The 16,883-nt window shown below is 44.5% G+C and overlaps 1 protein-coding gene across 2 annotated transcripts in view; it reads right to left on the bottom strand.

The window, feature by feature from the left end:
- Positions 1 to 16,883, bottom strand: part of Klhl3 (kelch like family member 3) — an 88,076-nt gene that overhangs the window by 57,696 nt on the left and 13,497 nt on the right. For both annotated transcript variants that reach the window (XM_027941128.3, XM_071611838.1), the window contains exons 3-4: positions 11,578 to 11,699; positions 3,746 to 3,908 (exon numbers count right to left, since the gene is read on the bottom strand). In XM_027941128.3, coding sequence (XP_027796929.2) covers positions 3,746 to 3,908; positions 11,578 to 11,699 — 285 coding nt within the window. The remainder of the gene's footprint in view (positions 1 to 3,745; positions 3,909 to 11,577; positions 11,700 to 16,883) is intronic.

A 16,883-nucleotide genomic window follows, 5' to 3' on the forward strand; every position in this document is an offset into this window, starting at 1 on the left:
AGGGCCTAGAAGATGGACTTTGCTCTTTTATGTATGTACTGTTTGCACAAGTGTAAGTTGCTTTTACTGACTACATTCTCTAAAGTTTTAAAACAGTGGTAAAGAAATATATCTGCCAACATGGGTAACGGCTAAGGATTTTTTTTAAGCTGGAAAACACACATATACAATGAGAAAGATCCAGAAGGCCTCAGAAAGATATACATCAAGGTGTTGGCAGTGGCTCTCTTTGGGTAGATGGTGGTGCTTTTCATGTTCTTTTTTGCCTATCCACTTTTTTCTGTACTGATCAGGGATGGGTTTTGTATTTAAGTAGAATAGCAGCAATAATAAAAGAAAAAGAAATCTTTCACTGGAAAAGGAACAGGCAGACAAGTGAAGGCACAGCCCAGCTGGCCAGAGCCTGGGGAGGATGAGGAAGCAGTAAGGACATATTTGCCTGGGGCATCTGGAGAAAAAGAAACCAAAGGCAGAAATCCTTGGAAATGATCCTCCATCCCCAAATTGTGTGTGGCTTGCAGCACTAGTGGAGGTAGCTCAAGGACTCCTGCTTTCTAGCCTAGACTCGGCTTTGAGACTCTCAGTGCAAACGAGGAGGCTGGCAGGAGGACTGTAGAGCCCAGCCCAGGGTGTCTGCTCGGCCTCTCCTCCTTGCCCCTATCTCCAAACCATCCTAGAAACAGGACAGAATGGACTACACCCATCATAGAGGAGAAAAGGAGCCCAGGGTCAATTAGCTCCAAAGCATTAGATAGTCGCCTTACATTCTGTTGGCTTGAAACACCTAACAAAAGTCAGGGCCCAGGAGACCAGTGATCACTGGGCAGAACAACACTGTCTCTTGTGGGTGCCTACCTTTATGAAGGGACAAAGCAGCCGGTCCCTCTCAAGAAGCAGCAATGGTAAAGAGCACCAGGCCCCATTTAAACACCAGTGTGCAAGACCAAGAAAACAAAGCAGAGCCACATCACTGCAAGGGGTAGGCACACATAACACATTCTACTTTCTTCTTAGACACTACAGGCTTCCTGCCCTTCACTTCTAATTTCTTCTCAACATTGTCTTAACTTCTGCACCATCCCATTACATAACCTCCTTCATGTGCACAGCTGAGGGCTGCAAAGAAAGCCATCCGGGAGATGGTCATGGGCCTGTACACAGGGAGGAAGCCCTCAGCCTGAGGATGATAATGACTGAGCCAAGGAAAGTGAGACGGCTCCCTCCTGCAGTGAGGCAACAGGCAACATGTGTGGGGAGGAAACAGCCCAACCAGGAAGACAAGGAGACGCCCACATGATGCTTCCCTACTCCAAAATGACTAGACACCCTGTGTCTAGCAGACAGCTGGGTGTCTGTCTACGCTGTCTGTCCTTGGAATCTGGTGACTACATGGCACAGGTTTCCAGGCACACACTTCTAATGGAAAATGCCATCTCCAGCCACCTGCACTCCTCACTCATTGGTCTCTTACAAGGTCTCTTACGTCCAAATGGGGCCTGGAAACTGTAGACAGTGGTAGTACAAATGTCAGCTCTGGAGTAACTGTCTGGGTTTGAATTCCACTTCTGTCCCTGCTAGCTATATGGCTTCATGTTATTTTACCTCTCTGTGGTTTCCTCAGCTATTCTGTGAATTAAACAAAGTAATGCCCATAAAATGCTTCACACAGGATGTGACCCAAAGCGAGAGCTCATCAAATGCTAGCTAAAGAGAATCCATCGGGGTATCTGCACATGCACATGCACCCTCAATGCTGCCCGAACCCAAACACTGTGACAGCATCAGCACCAGGAAACACAATGATGGTGGACATGGTCCTAACTGCATCCTCCCCTCTCTCCCACAGATGCATTTGCACCACCAGATAGAAAAAAGGGCAAAGGGAGAACATAGATGTTGAAAGAGGGGAAAAGCCAAGCCACATGAGCCTGGGAGCCTTTGTTAAAGGTTAGAGTTCATCAAATTCTCTAAACCTCAGACAATCCTATCAGCCAACTACAGAAGGATGGAACATGTGCTGCATGTGCACAGATCCATGCACACACTGGGCAGAAGGAAAGGGCTGGTGAGGGAGACAAAGGAGGAGCCACAGAATTCCTGGCACCTAAGCACTCCTTCTTTGCCACCACACAAGCAAACAGCTGTGGCCAAGCTCTCAACTCCTGCTGGAGAAAAGCCAGAGCATATCCATCAAGAAAGTGGCCTCTGCAGAGGTTGAGCTGGGGAACCATCACTCTGAAGAGAAAGGGGGACCTAAGAAAAGGCAGAAGTCTGGTGGGGAAATGCAAGGGAAAGGACAGCACAAGAGGGACAGCAGAGGAACAGGAGAGTCAAGGTTCAGACTGGCAAGAGGCAACAGGATTCAGAAGTGAGGCTACTAGGGAATGTCCTTACAAATGTCATAACCACCAAGCCCATCTTAACAACCAGTCCTATCTGTGCCCTCACAGACTCAGGGCAAAATGAGAATCTGTGCAGTCTCCTGGAGTCAGGGGTTTGGTGAGAAAACAAGAGGATGCCGAGAGACACAGCACACACTAATTACCTCATGAACCACAGGGAGCTACAGGTGGGCATCCAGCTGGTCCTCAGCTCCCTGCCACACACTGCTGGACAGGAGGCATAGAACAGAGTTTGTCTGGGGAGTGGGTAAAATGAACCTTTTTATTGCAAGGACAGGAGGCAGCCAAAAGTGAATCTATCAAAAAAATGTGGGGACCTGTTTCCCAGGTCCCTTATGATCTTTCCTTTAGCTTAAAAAAAAAAAAAAATGGTAATGAAGATTTCTGTCCTGCTAAACATGGTGGGCTGAATTTTCAGTTTATCTCTATTCCCTCCAGGGTCCCATTAAAATAACGGAATGACAAGCTCTAGCAGGGAGAATGTCTCCCAGAAAACTAAAATGGAATCAACACATTATCAGATTGAGGATTATTCAGTTGTATCTGACAAAAACTAGATAGAGGTTGTAGCACTGACATGCACAAGAAAAACACAATTACTAGCTTCCTGTCTAATTTGAAGGAAAATAAAGAATTTTCTGATTAAAAATTAATACATGACTTGGTTCATTTGTGGGAATGACTGTCAAATAATGAAGAGCAGGTGAGTGTGTGGACAAGGATAAGGTTTAGAAAGCCCAGTGGGATTTTTGTGCAGAAGTCAACACATAATTTCTAAAGTCAACAAACCAAAAATTAATGGTAGGAACAAACTGCTTAGATCAATGGAGGTAGATAGCAGATGAAGCAGGTTTTAGCTGAGTCAGAACCTGCATTTTAGTTGTTAGGACTGAAAGTGAGTAGCCTAGAAAGCAAGACAGTGTGGAAAGGAAGAGCAGGGGATGTGTTTATCAATAGAAGGCTAGCAACAAACAGTATCTGACTTTTAACTTCATGTTTACAGAACATGCAGTAAAATTAAAATCATGACCAAAATTAAAATCGTCTTCAATAACAACAAAAGATCTCTTTCAACACTTAGCTCAATTTATTGTGCCCCAAAGACTTCTCAGATCTCCTTCCTCTACTATACCACCCATCTAGCAATTAATCATATTCCACTTGGCAATGAGCTAAATGCACCTATTGCTAATTACCTTCCCACCTGTGCTTTGTCTCCTAACTAAATCAGAGCTGCTTCATAGCAGAGACCACTTCTCATAATCTTTGAGGAGTCCACGGCAGGCCAGGAGATTAAATCCACAAGCCCACAGAGGAGGTGCAGTGTTCCAGTTCCCGGTTACCTGCATAGGCATTGGCCTGCTGCAGAAGGTCGGTGCAGGTGTGCACATCTGCAAATGCACGGATGCCCAGGCAATTGGTGGGATGCAACTGAGACTGCAGGAAGTCACAGCAGTTCTGCCGAACATCCATGAGCTGCAGCAAGCTGGCTGCTGGGAGCAGCACCTACAAGAGAAGGTGATATTCTAAGACATGATATCCCACTGGCAGGAACTATTCCAATCATGTTCCCAAGCTCAAGATCTATTCATGGCTCGACACTGCCTATTAGGTCCAAACTTCCCAGCATTATTTCCCACTGCTCTCTTCATTTCATCAACCCAAAGCACCAGGGGATTCTCTATCCCCAAGACACACTGCAGTGGGATCTTATTTGGATCAGATTCTGACTCAGTAGGTCTAGAGTGGGACCTAAGAGCTCATATTTCTAACAGAAACCCAGGTAATGCTGTAGCTACTGGTTCATGAATCATGCTTAAAGTAATAAAGCCACATGTGACACACACACGGTATGGCACTTGTTCTCAGATAAATCTTGGAATTAAGACTGAGTCAACAAATCATCCTGACTTTCCTGGTACCTTGCCAGTTTTAGCACAAGTCACACATCCCAGGAGATTCCTCAGTTGTAGTCAAACTGTAACACTGGAGTTTAATACTCATGTGTAGATGTCACTTCCAAAGATTCCAACTTATAGGCATTGGGTATGGCCTGGGCATTGAGATGTTGCTAAAGCTCTCCAGGAGCTTCTAACGGACAGCCAAGTGTGAGAACCATTGCCCTACACATTCAGAAAGGACTTGAGCTGCTCGCTAGCTCTCTCACTACTTAGCTGCTGAGCCTCTGTGTGCTGTGCACTGGTCTAGGCTCTAAAGTTCCATGGTAAACAAAACAAACCAGATCCTACTGTCATGGAGCTTATATCTACTGGAATAAGAGGCTCACCCCCAAATCCCTCAGGACTCAGGCATATTTATCCTCCTATCCAGCAGATAGAATGTGAAGTCTATCTCTGGATACATTCTTAGAGAGCGAGTTTTCTTTCAAAAGGTCACAAGACACATGAATATTTACACCGCATCCTGCAAGACAGAAGCAGTTCTTGCTCGGGTGTATGTGCATGTGTTTTTCCGAGCAGTCAGGGAAGACTGGCTGGAACAGGCTCAGACTGCCAGCCTCAGTCAAGCTTCCCTAGGATTTCCCTACAGCTGCTGAAGTCTGCCCTCTGGATCAAAATAAGGATGAAGGCCAAAGTCCTACTCCATCTAGCTCTGCTCCCCTGGCCTACCCCCCATCAGAGGAACATATATGATTTCTAAAAAGAAATTTAGAAAAAAAAATTATGGAGCAGAATAATTTGATGGCTGCTTAGTTTATGGACCCCTCCTCCTACCCCCAGCATCCACTCACACTAAAACAATCCCCTCGTCCTAGGCCCTTGCTCTCAGAGTGACTGAGAGCAGCCAGACTCCAGCTGTTCCCATCCACAAGGCTTGCCCAGAAACACACAGTCTGCAGATCATTTGCTCTTTACTCTGGGCACCATGAAAGTCTTTAAATGATTTAGATTCTGGACCCTGACTTTCTCCCAAAACAGCTCTGTGCCCTCAGCTCTGACTCTCATTACCTATAAGTGCACACGTAATGCCCCCACTCTTAGGACTTGTCCCTTCATGAGGGTAATCAATTGTCCTGGTTTTCCCAGGACTGACTGCAGGGTTTCCCAAGACTCTCAGTGCTAAAACTGGGAGAATCAGTCCCCCTTTATCATCCCTGCCCATGTGAGTAATCACCAAGGCCCCCACTACCAGTGTCTACTGTCAACAAGGAGGGCTCTGCCTCCTAACAGCTAAAAGTCCCCCTCACCACAGCTGAGTTTGAGAAAACCCGCTCCTTCTCCCCTCCTCCACTTGCCTATGTCCCCAGTGGAAAGCAATAAATTAGCTCCATGTCCTTGGTATTTTGTGGCCCACTGATTAATTCCTGGGGAAGAAAAAAAGATAAAAATCACCCTAGCCGGAGAGTTTCAGACATAAGTGAACACAGCCAGGATCCAAATCTAACCACTTCCCCCACCTCTATCCCCAGTAGGCAGTCACCAGCCCCCCAAGCAGCCATAAACTAGGAAACTCAATTAACCTGTGAGCTTGCTCAGCCTGGGTTGAGCTTGATCCCAAGACCAGATTAGTCTCTGCCTGCTGGTTAAATGGAGATCTATTAACCATTCTTGCCGAATACACACCAGGAATGGAAAGCCCTGTTCCAAGTTCCCAGATGACCTCCATGGCACACCCTGACCAAGCACCAGTGACAAAGCCTGCAGTTAAGACTGTAGGTCAACAAGTCATCATCCTGACTTTCATGGGGCCTTGCCAGTTTTAACACAAGTCACACGTCTCAGGAGATGGCTCAGTTGTAGTCAAACTGCAACACTTGCCTGCCCTAGGCTGGGGTAACCAGGAAGTCCAAGGATACCTGAGAGTCCAGTCTACCCCCAGAGTCATGCACTCCCTGACAAGTCCCAGCAAGATCAAGCCAGCAACACACTCCCTCCCCTTTCTCTTCTTCTTCACCAGGAACACAGTAGCTTGAGGTGCTCAAATTCTCAGGTTGTCATGAGACAACCAGCCTGAGAAATATAATAATAAATATTTCCTGAACACACTCCTTAGGTTACACTTTCAGGTTTGTTTTGTTTTGTTTTGTTTTTTTTAAGAGAGAGAGAGAGGAGAATTTTTAAATATTTATTTTTTAGTTTTCAGTGGACACAACATCTTTATTTTATTTTTATGTGGTGCTGAGGATTGAACCCAGTGCCCCACACATGCCAGGCGAGCACGCTACTGCTTGAGCCACATCCCCAGCCCCTACACTTTCAGTTTTTAAAACATCCCTGGATACAGCTACCCACATAGCTTTCATCTTCCTTTCTGGTCACAAAACCCACTTACTGGGCAAAAATTATGAGGCTTCCCACCTCTCCACAACACCCATCATGTTGGGTCCGCTCCCTCCAAAAGCATTCCTGAACAGGCTTCCTAAAATGAACAGGGCTTGTGGCTTCTCTGATTGCTCAAATCCCTCTCTTTGATCTTTCACTGCGATCAGCGGTGAGTCAAAGGCCCTTTTCTTTCTTCACTTCATACAAGAGGGCATGAAGAAAAGTCAAGAAAGTCAGAATGCTGAGGGGGATGATTCGGAGGCCAGGAGGTTCACCACTGCATCTCGAGGGTACAGTGGGGCCCAATTAGACAGAGCTCTGGGGTCTGGGCACAAACGCAAGGCAAATCGCCACCTAGCAAAATATCCATGAGTTGACTCTCGAGTTCCCTGCTTTGACATCAGGTGGCTTCCAGAGGATTTCCTCTTCTCTTGTCAAACACTTCTTCCTCGAGTGACAGCAGGAACAAGGTCATGAACATGAGACCAGCTCAGGCACTCAGCTTGGAGTGAGACTGCCCTGGTGGCATCACTAGTCAGTACTTCCTCTTCCTAGGGAGAGGAAGCTGGAACCACCCATAAAGATGGAGGAGTACCCCAAGTCAAAATGTTCCTTGCTCGCCTATTGCTGCCTCTGCATTATGTCTGGGAGGACGGGCACTCGAGTCGCCCTCAGCAAAGAGCCTTTGGGTTCCCCTTCAGCCTGCAAATGGTCAACCCTCCATTTTTCACGTGCAGGCCCAGTTTTGTTTTTTCTCTCCCTCGGATAACATGAAAACACAGCAGAGGATATCCCGTCACAGAGTTTGTTTCCTTTAGCAAAAACAAAAGGAAATGCCCTGCCTCCGAAAGCACCTACTGCTGTAACTACAGGGAGGCAGGGGCCAGGCACAGGGGGAGGTGACAGGGCCACCAGGGTCTCTAGGCCGGCCATGGAGTGGGCTGGCACAGAAACAGTGCTAAATTGAAACCTGTTGAGAGAAAGAAGAGAGAATGGAAGAGAGTAGGGGTGCACGGATGAACAGGACAGTGGACAGAACAGCACTGACATTACAAGGGTCACTTGGAATTTTGCCTTCTCCACTTACCAACCATGTAACTGAGGACAAATTACTTAACCTCTCTGTCTCTTCAACAGGAGAGTAAAGATAATAACGGTACTGCTTTAAATGCTTGTGAGGATCAAATGAGGCAATTCATTTAAACAGTGAACATAGTGCTTGGTACAAAGACAGTGCTCAGTTATCAGCTTTTATTATGATTAATCATTATGAGCAGAAGCCAAGGTTCATTCATTTAGCAAAGATGTGAGCTCACCACAGCTGCAGAACATAGTAGGAGAGAGCCAGGTTCAGCTCCCCACTGCACCACTTATTCCCTCTGTGACTGTAGCAGGTCACTTCCCTCTCTGTGCATCAGCTCCTTCAACTGTATAAGATGGGTCATATTAGTTGTGACTTTCATCTACCTGGCTTATAATGAATATTAATAAGCATCAGTTAGGATTGTTGTGACCTCTGCCCCAGAAAGACAACTCAAAATCTCTCCAAGAAATTTGTAGCTTGGAAGAGACAAAGTGTGGCTCCCATGGTCATTAAACCAAGACCCAAATCTGACACAGTAAGAGCCCCTGGGACTCCATGCTCATCTCCTCAGTGCACAAATCCTCAACAAATTATGTCTCTGTAGACAATGGGTAAGCAGCTGCCTCAGCAGAAATGTAAGAGCATGATGAGGAATCTACATTTCGATCCGGACTCTCTCCTCAACCTTTCTTGTTTTGTTTTTCCTCAAGGTCATCCCTGACCTTACCTCAGTTTAGAGTGAGGAAGAAAAGGAAAAGGAATAGTTTTACTATACATTGCACTGATTCCAAATGACAGTTCCCCTATAGTCCCACGTGGTGCCTCTCCACGGAGCCTTGCACATGCTGCCTCCCGCCCCACTCCACACTTATAGATGAAGACAGCAGGCCCTGGGGGTCACAGGCCAGTGGGTCACAGGTAGGTCTAGCCACTCAGGCTTCTTTCAAGATTCGGCCCAAATATTTGGTATTTCCTCAGTTAGATGTGACCTGACGGCCCTCATCAGGGCAGCAAAGACTGTCTCCTGCTTCCTGGGCAGCCCACCCTGACCCCCACCCCACCATGCTGGAGGACACCCACTGTTCAGCCATCTGTTTCCACCTGCAGCCCAGCTGCTCCTTGGGAAGCAGCCTGTCATGGCACCCTCTTTGCCCACCCTGTCTGCTAGCACAGGGCAGGAGCTCAGAAGACATGTTTCGAATGACTGACCAAATAAAGGAGTAAGATGAGACTCTACAACCGGCCACAAGGAAGGAGAGGGACGGACACAGCCCCTTCCCCGGTGCCTTCTACAGCATGCTTCCCCTCCACCTAACTATTTAGCAGCTTCTTTAAAGGGCCTTTGCCTCAGAGCAGCAGCTGGCAGCTGCCCTTGGCCTCTGTCCTTGCCAAGCATTCCAGGCACACCCAGAGCAGGAGGTATCCCAAACTATCCTCTGCTTGGGACAATTCCCAGCCACTTCCAGGCCAGATCAGGTTAATCCGTAACTCCCATGCCTTATCATGGTGCCTACACCCTCTCTGGCTCTTCCCTTTCAGTCCTCATCAGCCCTCAGGAAGAGGAGAAATCAGGCAAATCCTTCTACACTTACGTGACTCCATGAGCACCTCCACATTTTAGATAACAATAGCCAACATTTATTGTTTACCATGTGTCAGGCACTGTTCTAAGTGCTTTACCTACATCAATACATTTAATCCTTACACTATAATTATGCCCATATTAGAGATAAAAACACTGAGGCACCGAGAGGTTAAGCAACTTGCTAGGGCCACACAGATAGAAAATGGCAAAGCTAGGATTTGAACACAGGCAGTCTATAACTCACTGACTATTGTGATTCCTGCTCTGCAGATGAGAAAACTGAATCCGTGAGACAGAGTGTCAGTGGGGGTAATGGAGAAGCTCTGGTAGGAGATAGGCAACATGAATGCCTTCTCTGGCCAGAGGTCACAGAGCCAGGCCCTCACTTTATAGATGAGGAAACAGACATCCTGCAGGGGGAAAGCACCTGCTACTCCAGTCCCACCTCGCCCCTATTTCCACCAGTTGTCTGAGCTCATATCTTCACTTTCCCTCCCCACAAAGTACTTTACAGAGCAGTGATGAAGCCATTTTCTCCCAAGACCTCTGGCTGGGCTGGCTGCTTCTCTATCTTAAAATACTCATTTAAGCCAATTTAGAGAGAGACAGACACCGGGTTAGATCAAAAAACATCACCTTATTACTTTACTACCAATTATTACCTCGTTACTTTTTACTTATTTATACCTTAGTTATTATTACTTATTACCTTACGACTATTATTACCTTATTGCTATTATTGCCTTATTACCTAAGCAGGCAATAACAATATAGAACAGAACGTCTTCTAATTATCCAAATTTGTAAATACTTTATACTCTACAGGGAAAAAGTTATTAAATAATGACGAATAGAGAAGAAAACAGGTTCTAATCATATAGCTCTATGACCTCCCCTCTAATCATCTGATACTAAAATTATTTTGCACTTACTGTTACTGGCCAAAACTCATTCAGCTGTCTGGACTCTCACTGAACCCAGCATATAACCACTGCACTGCCCATTCTACTCTGGACAGGAAAGACAAATAACAAAACAGAGTGGCTGTGCATTCCAGCACACATAAAATACACTTCCACTAAAAAAGGGAGGGGGAGGATTAAGCCAAAGGGATATAGAAATTGTTATCACCCAGAAGATGATCTCAGGGGCCAGAGACAAGGCAGGCTCTGCAAGACTCAATGCATTGCACTTCAGATGCTCTGCTGACCTTCACCCTGACCCCGGTGAGCATGCTTCATCACACGGACCTAACACCCAACTCATGCTATAGCCCCAGCTTAAAGCTTATGTCCTGAAACCAACTTTCCAAGATCCCCTCCTCCATCCAAATGCAGCTCCCTGATTCTCTCTCACTGGGACATGTTCTTTTCCTTCAAAGGACTTATCACAATTTGTGCACAGACATTATTGGTGTGCTTCGTTGCTGAATGCCTTCTTCACCCTTGAACTGCAAACTCCCTAAGGGCAGGCAATAGGATCAGCCCTGTTCACTGCTGTTACAAGAGCTAAACAAAATGCATGGCAGATAATGGGAACTCAAACATTTGGATTGAACTGAGAGAATAAACAATTTTCAATTCAGCCTCTCAAATACATAGATCTTGGAATACGGGGTGATATTCTGGAAAAGGGAAATAGGTATTTTTTATTTTTGTCACTACAGAGGTTTCAGCTTCAAGTAAATATGAAGTTTTATGCCAAAAAAAAAAAAAAAACAGAAAAATCTTTCCTATGAGATGGAAGATGACCTGGAGATAAGAGAGGTCACCCAAACTTCTGATTCTTCCTTCATGAGATACTGAATCAACATGAATTAAAAATTCTTCACTCCCAAAGGCTGGGATTGTGGCTCAATGTGGCTTGTAGAGCGCTTGCCTAGCACATGTGAGGCACTGGGTTCAATCCTCAGCACCACATATAAATAAATAAACAAAGGTATTGTGTCCAACTACCAAAAAAAAAAAAAAAACCACTTTAAAAATTCTTCACTCCCAGAGCCCAGAGTTATCCTGGCTTAGTGGTTAAGAACATGGCTGCCCATGCCAGCCAGGCAGGAGTTTAGGGGCCAGCTGGCCCACCTACTGGCCATATGACCCAGGAAGGCACCTAGTCTCTCTGCGGTATTGGTTTCTTCTTCAGTGACCCCTGAGTTGTGAGGGTTAAATGGAACAATGCTAGAAAAAGGCAGGTCCCAAGCATGCAATTCACTGATAGGCTCACCTGCACATTCTCTTCGGTCACCTCAATTTCTGCAGTATAGATGTAATCAATCAGCTTCCTAAGCGTATGCCCATCCACATCCTTGATTTCAATCTTCTTGGCTTTACTCTCAGACATGTCACCTGCAGTTCACAACAAGAACAAAAAGGACACAAATCTAGCACCTATGGTATCGTTAACTTCTAAGAGGCCTCCTGCCTTGTCATGGAAATAGGAAAACAGGGCCTGAGCTCTTCGAAGCAGAAGGAACTGAGGCAGAGATTGTAAGCCACTGATGGGAAGGCCACATAGCCTTGAGTCTCTGACCACCCACAAACCCCTTCTTAAGCATCCCCTACTTTTAGTGTGAAGGCAAATCAATGTGCAGTAGCTCATTCAACCAATGTTTACTATAAACTTGTGCACATAGGGCCATGAACAAAACCTGCACCTGTGCTCCAAGAGCACAGGTTCTAGTAAGAGATACATAAAAAGATTTATAAAAGAATAAGAACTTGGGGCTGAGGTGGTGGCTCAGTGGTAGAGTGCTTGCTTAGCACATGTGAGGCCCTGGGTTCAATCCTCAGCACCACATAAAAATAAATAAATAAATAAAGGTATTGTGTTCTACAACTAAATTAAAAAAAAAAAAAAAAGAATAAGAACTCAGCAAAGGTAAGTACAAAGTACCAAAATGACAAGAAAAAAATAACACTTGTTGAGTGCTAATGAAACCCTACTTTAAATTGTTGCCTCCTTCAATCCACAGAACCACCTATTGGGCTTATTAATATTATCCCCATTTTACACGAAAAGAAAATGAGACACAGGAGGGAAGGTAGTTCATCTTGCCCTTGGTCACACATGTAGGAAGGGACCAGGATGGGGTGAACACCAGGGAGTCTAATTTAAGAGCCCACATTTATAACCACTATGCTATCCTAAATCCCAGGAATATGGAGAGAGTGCAACAAACCCCACCTGGGAACTCCAGAGAGGCAGTAGGGGATCACAATTGAGCTGGGCATTAGAGGATGAGGAGGAGTTCCACAGGCAGCCATGGTGAGGAAGGATGAGTAGGATATGGGACCCATATGTGTACAGGGAAGAAAATACCAGAAGGATACATCTGGGGAATGGTGAGAAGCTGCTGTGGCTGCACACGGGTCATGGTGCGAAGAAGGAAGCTCAAGAGGTGGTTGAGGGCAGGACTTGCAGAGCCCTACAAGTTGTGCAAATGAACTTGGACTTCATCCAGAGGCCAGCACCACTGAGAGGTTTTAAACAGGGGAATGACATCAACAGATGGCTATTTCTGAATGAAATTTTGGAAGCAGGGAGGAAGCTGGATCGACCCAGGGAGAACAGATGGGAGGCCCTGATAATAAAACAAGAAATAAAGGATACAGGGCTATGAATGAGGGTTGTAGCAGCAGCAGCACATTCCTGCCTGCACTATAAAGACAGCACTTAGGTTTCCCTAGTGCCAGTTTCCTCCAGCAAGTGCTGATTTCAGAAGGAAACAGACAGCACATGAAATAAAGGACAACCTGACTGCAAAAAACAAGTCATTCAGAAGTCCTAACGTGAGTGGTAAAACAGCCTGGGCAGTTGTTTTCAACCAATGTTTACTGTGGAATTCAAGGAACTGAAGCCAAGAAAATAAAGTACAGTACAGCATGTGGGTTGCAGACACCCACCTCCAAGCTGCTCGGACTGCACACGGTTCCTCTGACACAGTTCTAGATATGAGTGACTCTGGAACAGGGAGGCAAGTGGACAGCAGGAGTGATTTCCAAATCCTGCCCACTGGCTTCACTGCCAGACCAGGAGGACCAGAGACCCTCTTTCTACTTTGTTCTCTCTTCTCTAACTGCTATGGAAACCAGTGAAAAAGGTCCCAGCACAATGAGCCCTGGTGCAGGATGAAGAGGAAATAGGAAAAGATGGTAGATTCCTCCTACACCCATAAGCTAGGTTCGCAATCTCTCAAATTTATGCTGAGACACACAAACAAAAACAAGCATAGACAAAGAAATCAGTGGTTAAATTCTCTCTCTCTCTCTCTCTCTCTCTCTCTCAACAGCTAATAAGAAGTTCATTAAAGGGCTGGGGTTGTGGCTCAGTGGTAGAGCACTCACCTAGCATGTGTGAGGCCCTGGGTTTAATCCTCAGCACCACATAAAAATAAATAGATAAATAAAGGTATTGTGTCCATCTACAACTTAAAAAAAAAAGTAGTTCATTAAAGAGGGTCCAATTGGTAAATATACTGCAAAAGATAATCAAAAAGAGCTAATTCTTGGTTTAAGATCTTAGACTTAAAAAATGATACTGAAAAAAAGCAGCAGGCTGACTATAAGAACCAAGAGGCTGGGAAGCCCTCCTATAAGAGTGCTACTGGAACCTGGGCTGATTGTTTTCTGGGGTGGAATTTGTGCTTGGGGGTCAGGTTAGGGGTTTATAACTTTGAGGTAAACAAAGGGAAACTCCTGAAATTGTATAAAATATTTGTATACATACACAAAGGTATTTTTTTTTTCTGAAAGGAAGATGGATCATTTTAAATTTTTTTTTGTTTTTTTTAGTTGTACATGGTCTCAATGCCTTTATTTGTTTTTATGTGGTGCTAGGATCAAACCCAGTGCCTCACACTTGCGAGGCAAGTATTCTATCTCTGAGTTACAACTCCAGCCCAAGACAGATCATTTTTACCAGACTCTTAACAGGTTTTCATACTCCACAAAAGATTAGCACTCTGTTTTCTGAACAGTGGGACTTACATGGACTTTTTCTTGCTTCTTTGCATAACTCTGAAATTTTTCATTTTCTACATTAAGCATCTAAAATTTTAATAAGCTGCCCAAAAAAATGACACCATAAAAGAAAAACTAGGGATTTGAATGATAGTTATCTTCTAAGAAAGCTCTCTTAGAGACTGGTATAGGTCACACAGACTTATAGAATCCAATCTTATTGTTTCTTGTGAATCAGCAAAAACAATTACACCAAATTAAGATTTCAGTTTAAACAGGCCCTAAAAATGGGAATAGTTATAGTCACTACTGTGTACCATCCCCTCTACTAAGGGTTCATGCACATTATTTCATTGAATTCTCCCAACAAACCCTGAAGGTGGATGATAATTGCTGCCACTTGACAAATTATAGAACTGGCACTTTAAGATGTATTTGCACGTAGATAGTAGGGAGCAGGGCTGGGATTGGAAGTTGGGCCTAACTCTGTATCCTGAGTCATTTCTAATAACCCCTCTATAATTTAAATATGACCCTAACCATGACCTTAATAAACATATTCCCAAATTCAAAGCATCGTTCCAAATTCTGGAGACAAGGTAGCACTTAATATATTTCAATCAAGAACCTAAAGGGCCAGGACCTTGCTAGGCTTATTAGTAAAGATATCCTCAACATGTAATAAAGTGTTTGGCATAAAATAAGCACTCAGAAAATTATTGTTGGAGTCAGAGGAAAAAAAAGTAAGAAGGGAGGTTTTCTCTTGACATCTCAAGTCCATGGGCTTCAATACCTCCTGAGGGGTAGAAACCATCAAGGGCTTGATCATTTTTGCTTCTTCACCCACATCTAACAGTTTGACAAAATATTTCCAGAAAAGAGAACATGCATTCCATAAGTTTTTTTCCAACTCTAACGTTAATACAAGAGCCCTGCTCTGCTAGTTCTTCACAAGGGGCCCTAGCAGCTATCTCAGGATCTGAACTTTCAAAGATGTACATCAGCTGCATATCCTTTTAGCACTTGCCATCTTCCACTTATTGTATGTAAATATACATGTTCTCTAAATCATTTTCTCCAAACAGAACAAGATCCACTCAGGGTAAGACTGGTTCATTCATTCAGCAAGCATATATCAAATGTGCCTCCGTGAGCTAAGCACTATGCTAGGCCCAGAGGACACAAAGATGACCAAGTCCTCACCCTGCCATCATGAACCTGTCTAGCAGAGAAGAGACAAGTACTCAACAACAACAAAGAGTGTCAAATGCAAGAATAGGAGATTCTGCTTGAAAAGTTCTTCAGTAAGGGATTCCTGCATCCTAAAGCTGTGTGCAAAGTGATAAGCACACGGGAGCACATGCCTGCTTTTCTAGGGAGAATCCATTGTTCTCATTGGATTGATTCACAGTGGTTAAGAACAACTGCTCTGGAGGAGTGACAATTATTCAGGAGAGAAATGAGAATGAGGGAAAAGCACTCCTAAGAGAATAGTATATGGAAAGGTCTGGAAGTAAGAAAGAACAAGGCCTGCTGGGAGCCATAAGAAGTTCAGTTTAGCTGGAGCACAGCTTGCAAAAGGAGGGAGAGTGAAACAAAGCTGGAGACAGAAGCAGGGTCTGGACCAACTGAGGGTCCTGCAGCCCATGCTAAGGAGTTCAGACTTCATCTCAAAGGTAACTGGAAGCCCCTGACAGGTTTTAGGAGGTGAGGGATACATCAGATTGCTATTTGAGGGAGACTACTATAACTACATGTGGAAAATGAGTTGGGATGGACAAACAGAAATGGAAGCAGGTTAAACAACTGGAAGACTGCAGCAGAATATCAAGATGCTATGGCCTGGTCTAAGGGACAGTGTCTTAAATTTCTTTAAATTCTTGGACCCTACCTTAGGGTCCTCTAAGAACCAAAGAGATCCCAGGAGAGCAAATAATTCCACACCTATCAAGATGAATGCTACAGTCATGTATAACTAAAAAGAACCAATTAAAAAAATTCCACACCTCTATCAGGTACAAGTGTTCAAGTCTTAATCTTAGATCCTAGCAAGCATACCATGTGTACAACTGAGATCTTTATAGGTGAAAAATTGCCAAAGAGGAGCAAGAAGGAAGAGGCTCAACTTGAGGAGTAAAAGGAAAAAATATTTTACCATCACAGAAAATTCAAGAAATCTAGAGGAAAAAAAAAAATCACTGACTCATCATCTAGGTCACTGGTATAAACTCAATGCTATTATTAAATAAATGAAGCCCTGAGAATGGGAAAACAATGGTAGATTGGCTGGCAGGTCTCTCTAAAGAACCAAAGCTAAGCCACCAGCCCCCCTACAAAACTGGATGTCCTCAAAGAGAAGAAAAAGGTGCACTCAAGAGTTCTTACATTATAGAATTCTTTCTCATTCCCAATTTGGCTCCTCTATGCTGCAATTTCTAATCTTGTACGGTAGGTAGAAAGAAAACAGGCGAACCTTATCTTTCGCACAATGATCCTTCATGTATGTTAAAATGATATTGAACTGTCTTCTCCTTAATCCTCATCCATCTATGTCCTAATCTCTGAGTTTGG

Source organism: Marmota flaviventris, chromosome 5 (assembly GCF_047511675.1).
Source record: "Marmota flaviventris isolate mMarFla1 chromosome 5, mMarFla1.hap1, whole genome shotgun sequence".
Classification (NCBI taxonomy): domain Eukaryota; kingdom Metazoa; phylum Chordata; class Mammalia; order Rodentia; family Sciuridae; genus Marmota; species Marmota flaviventris.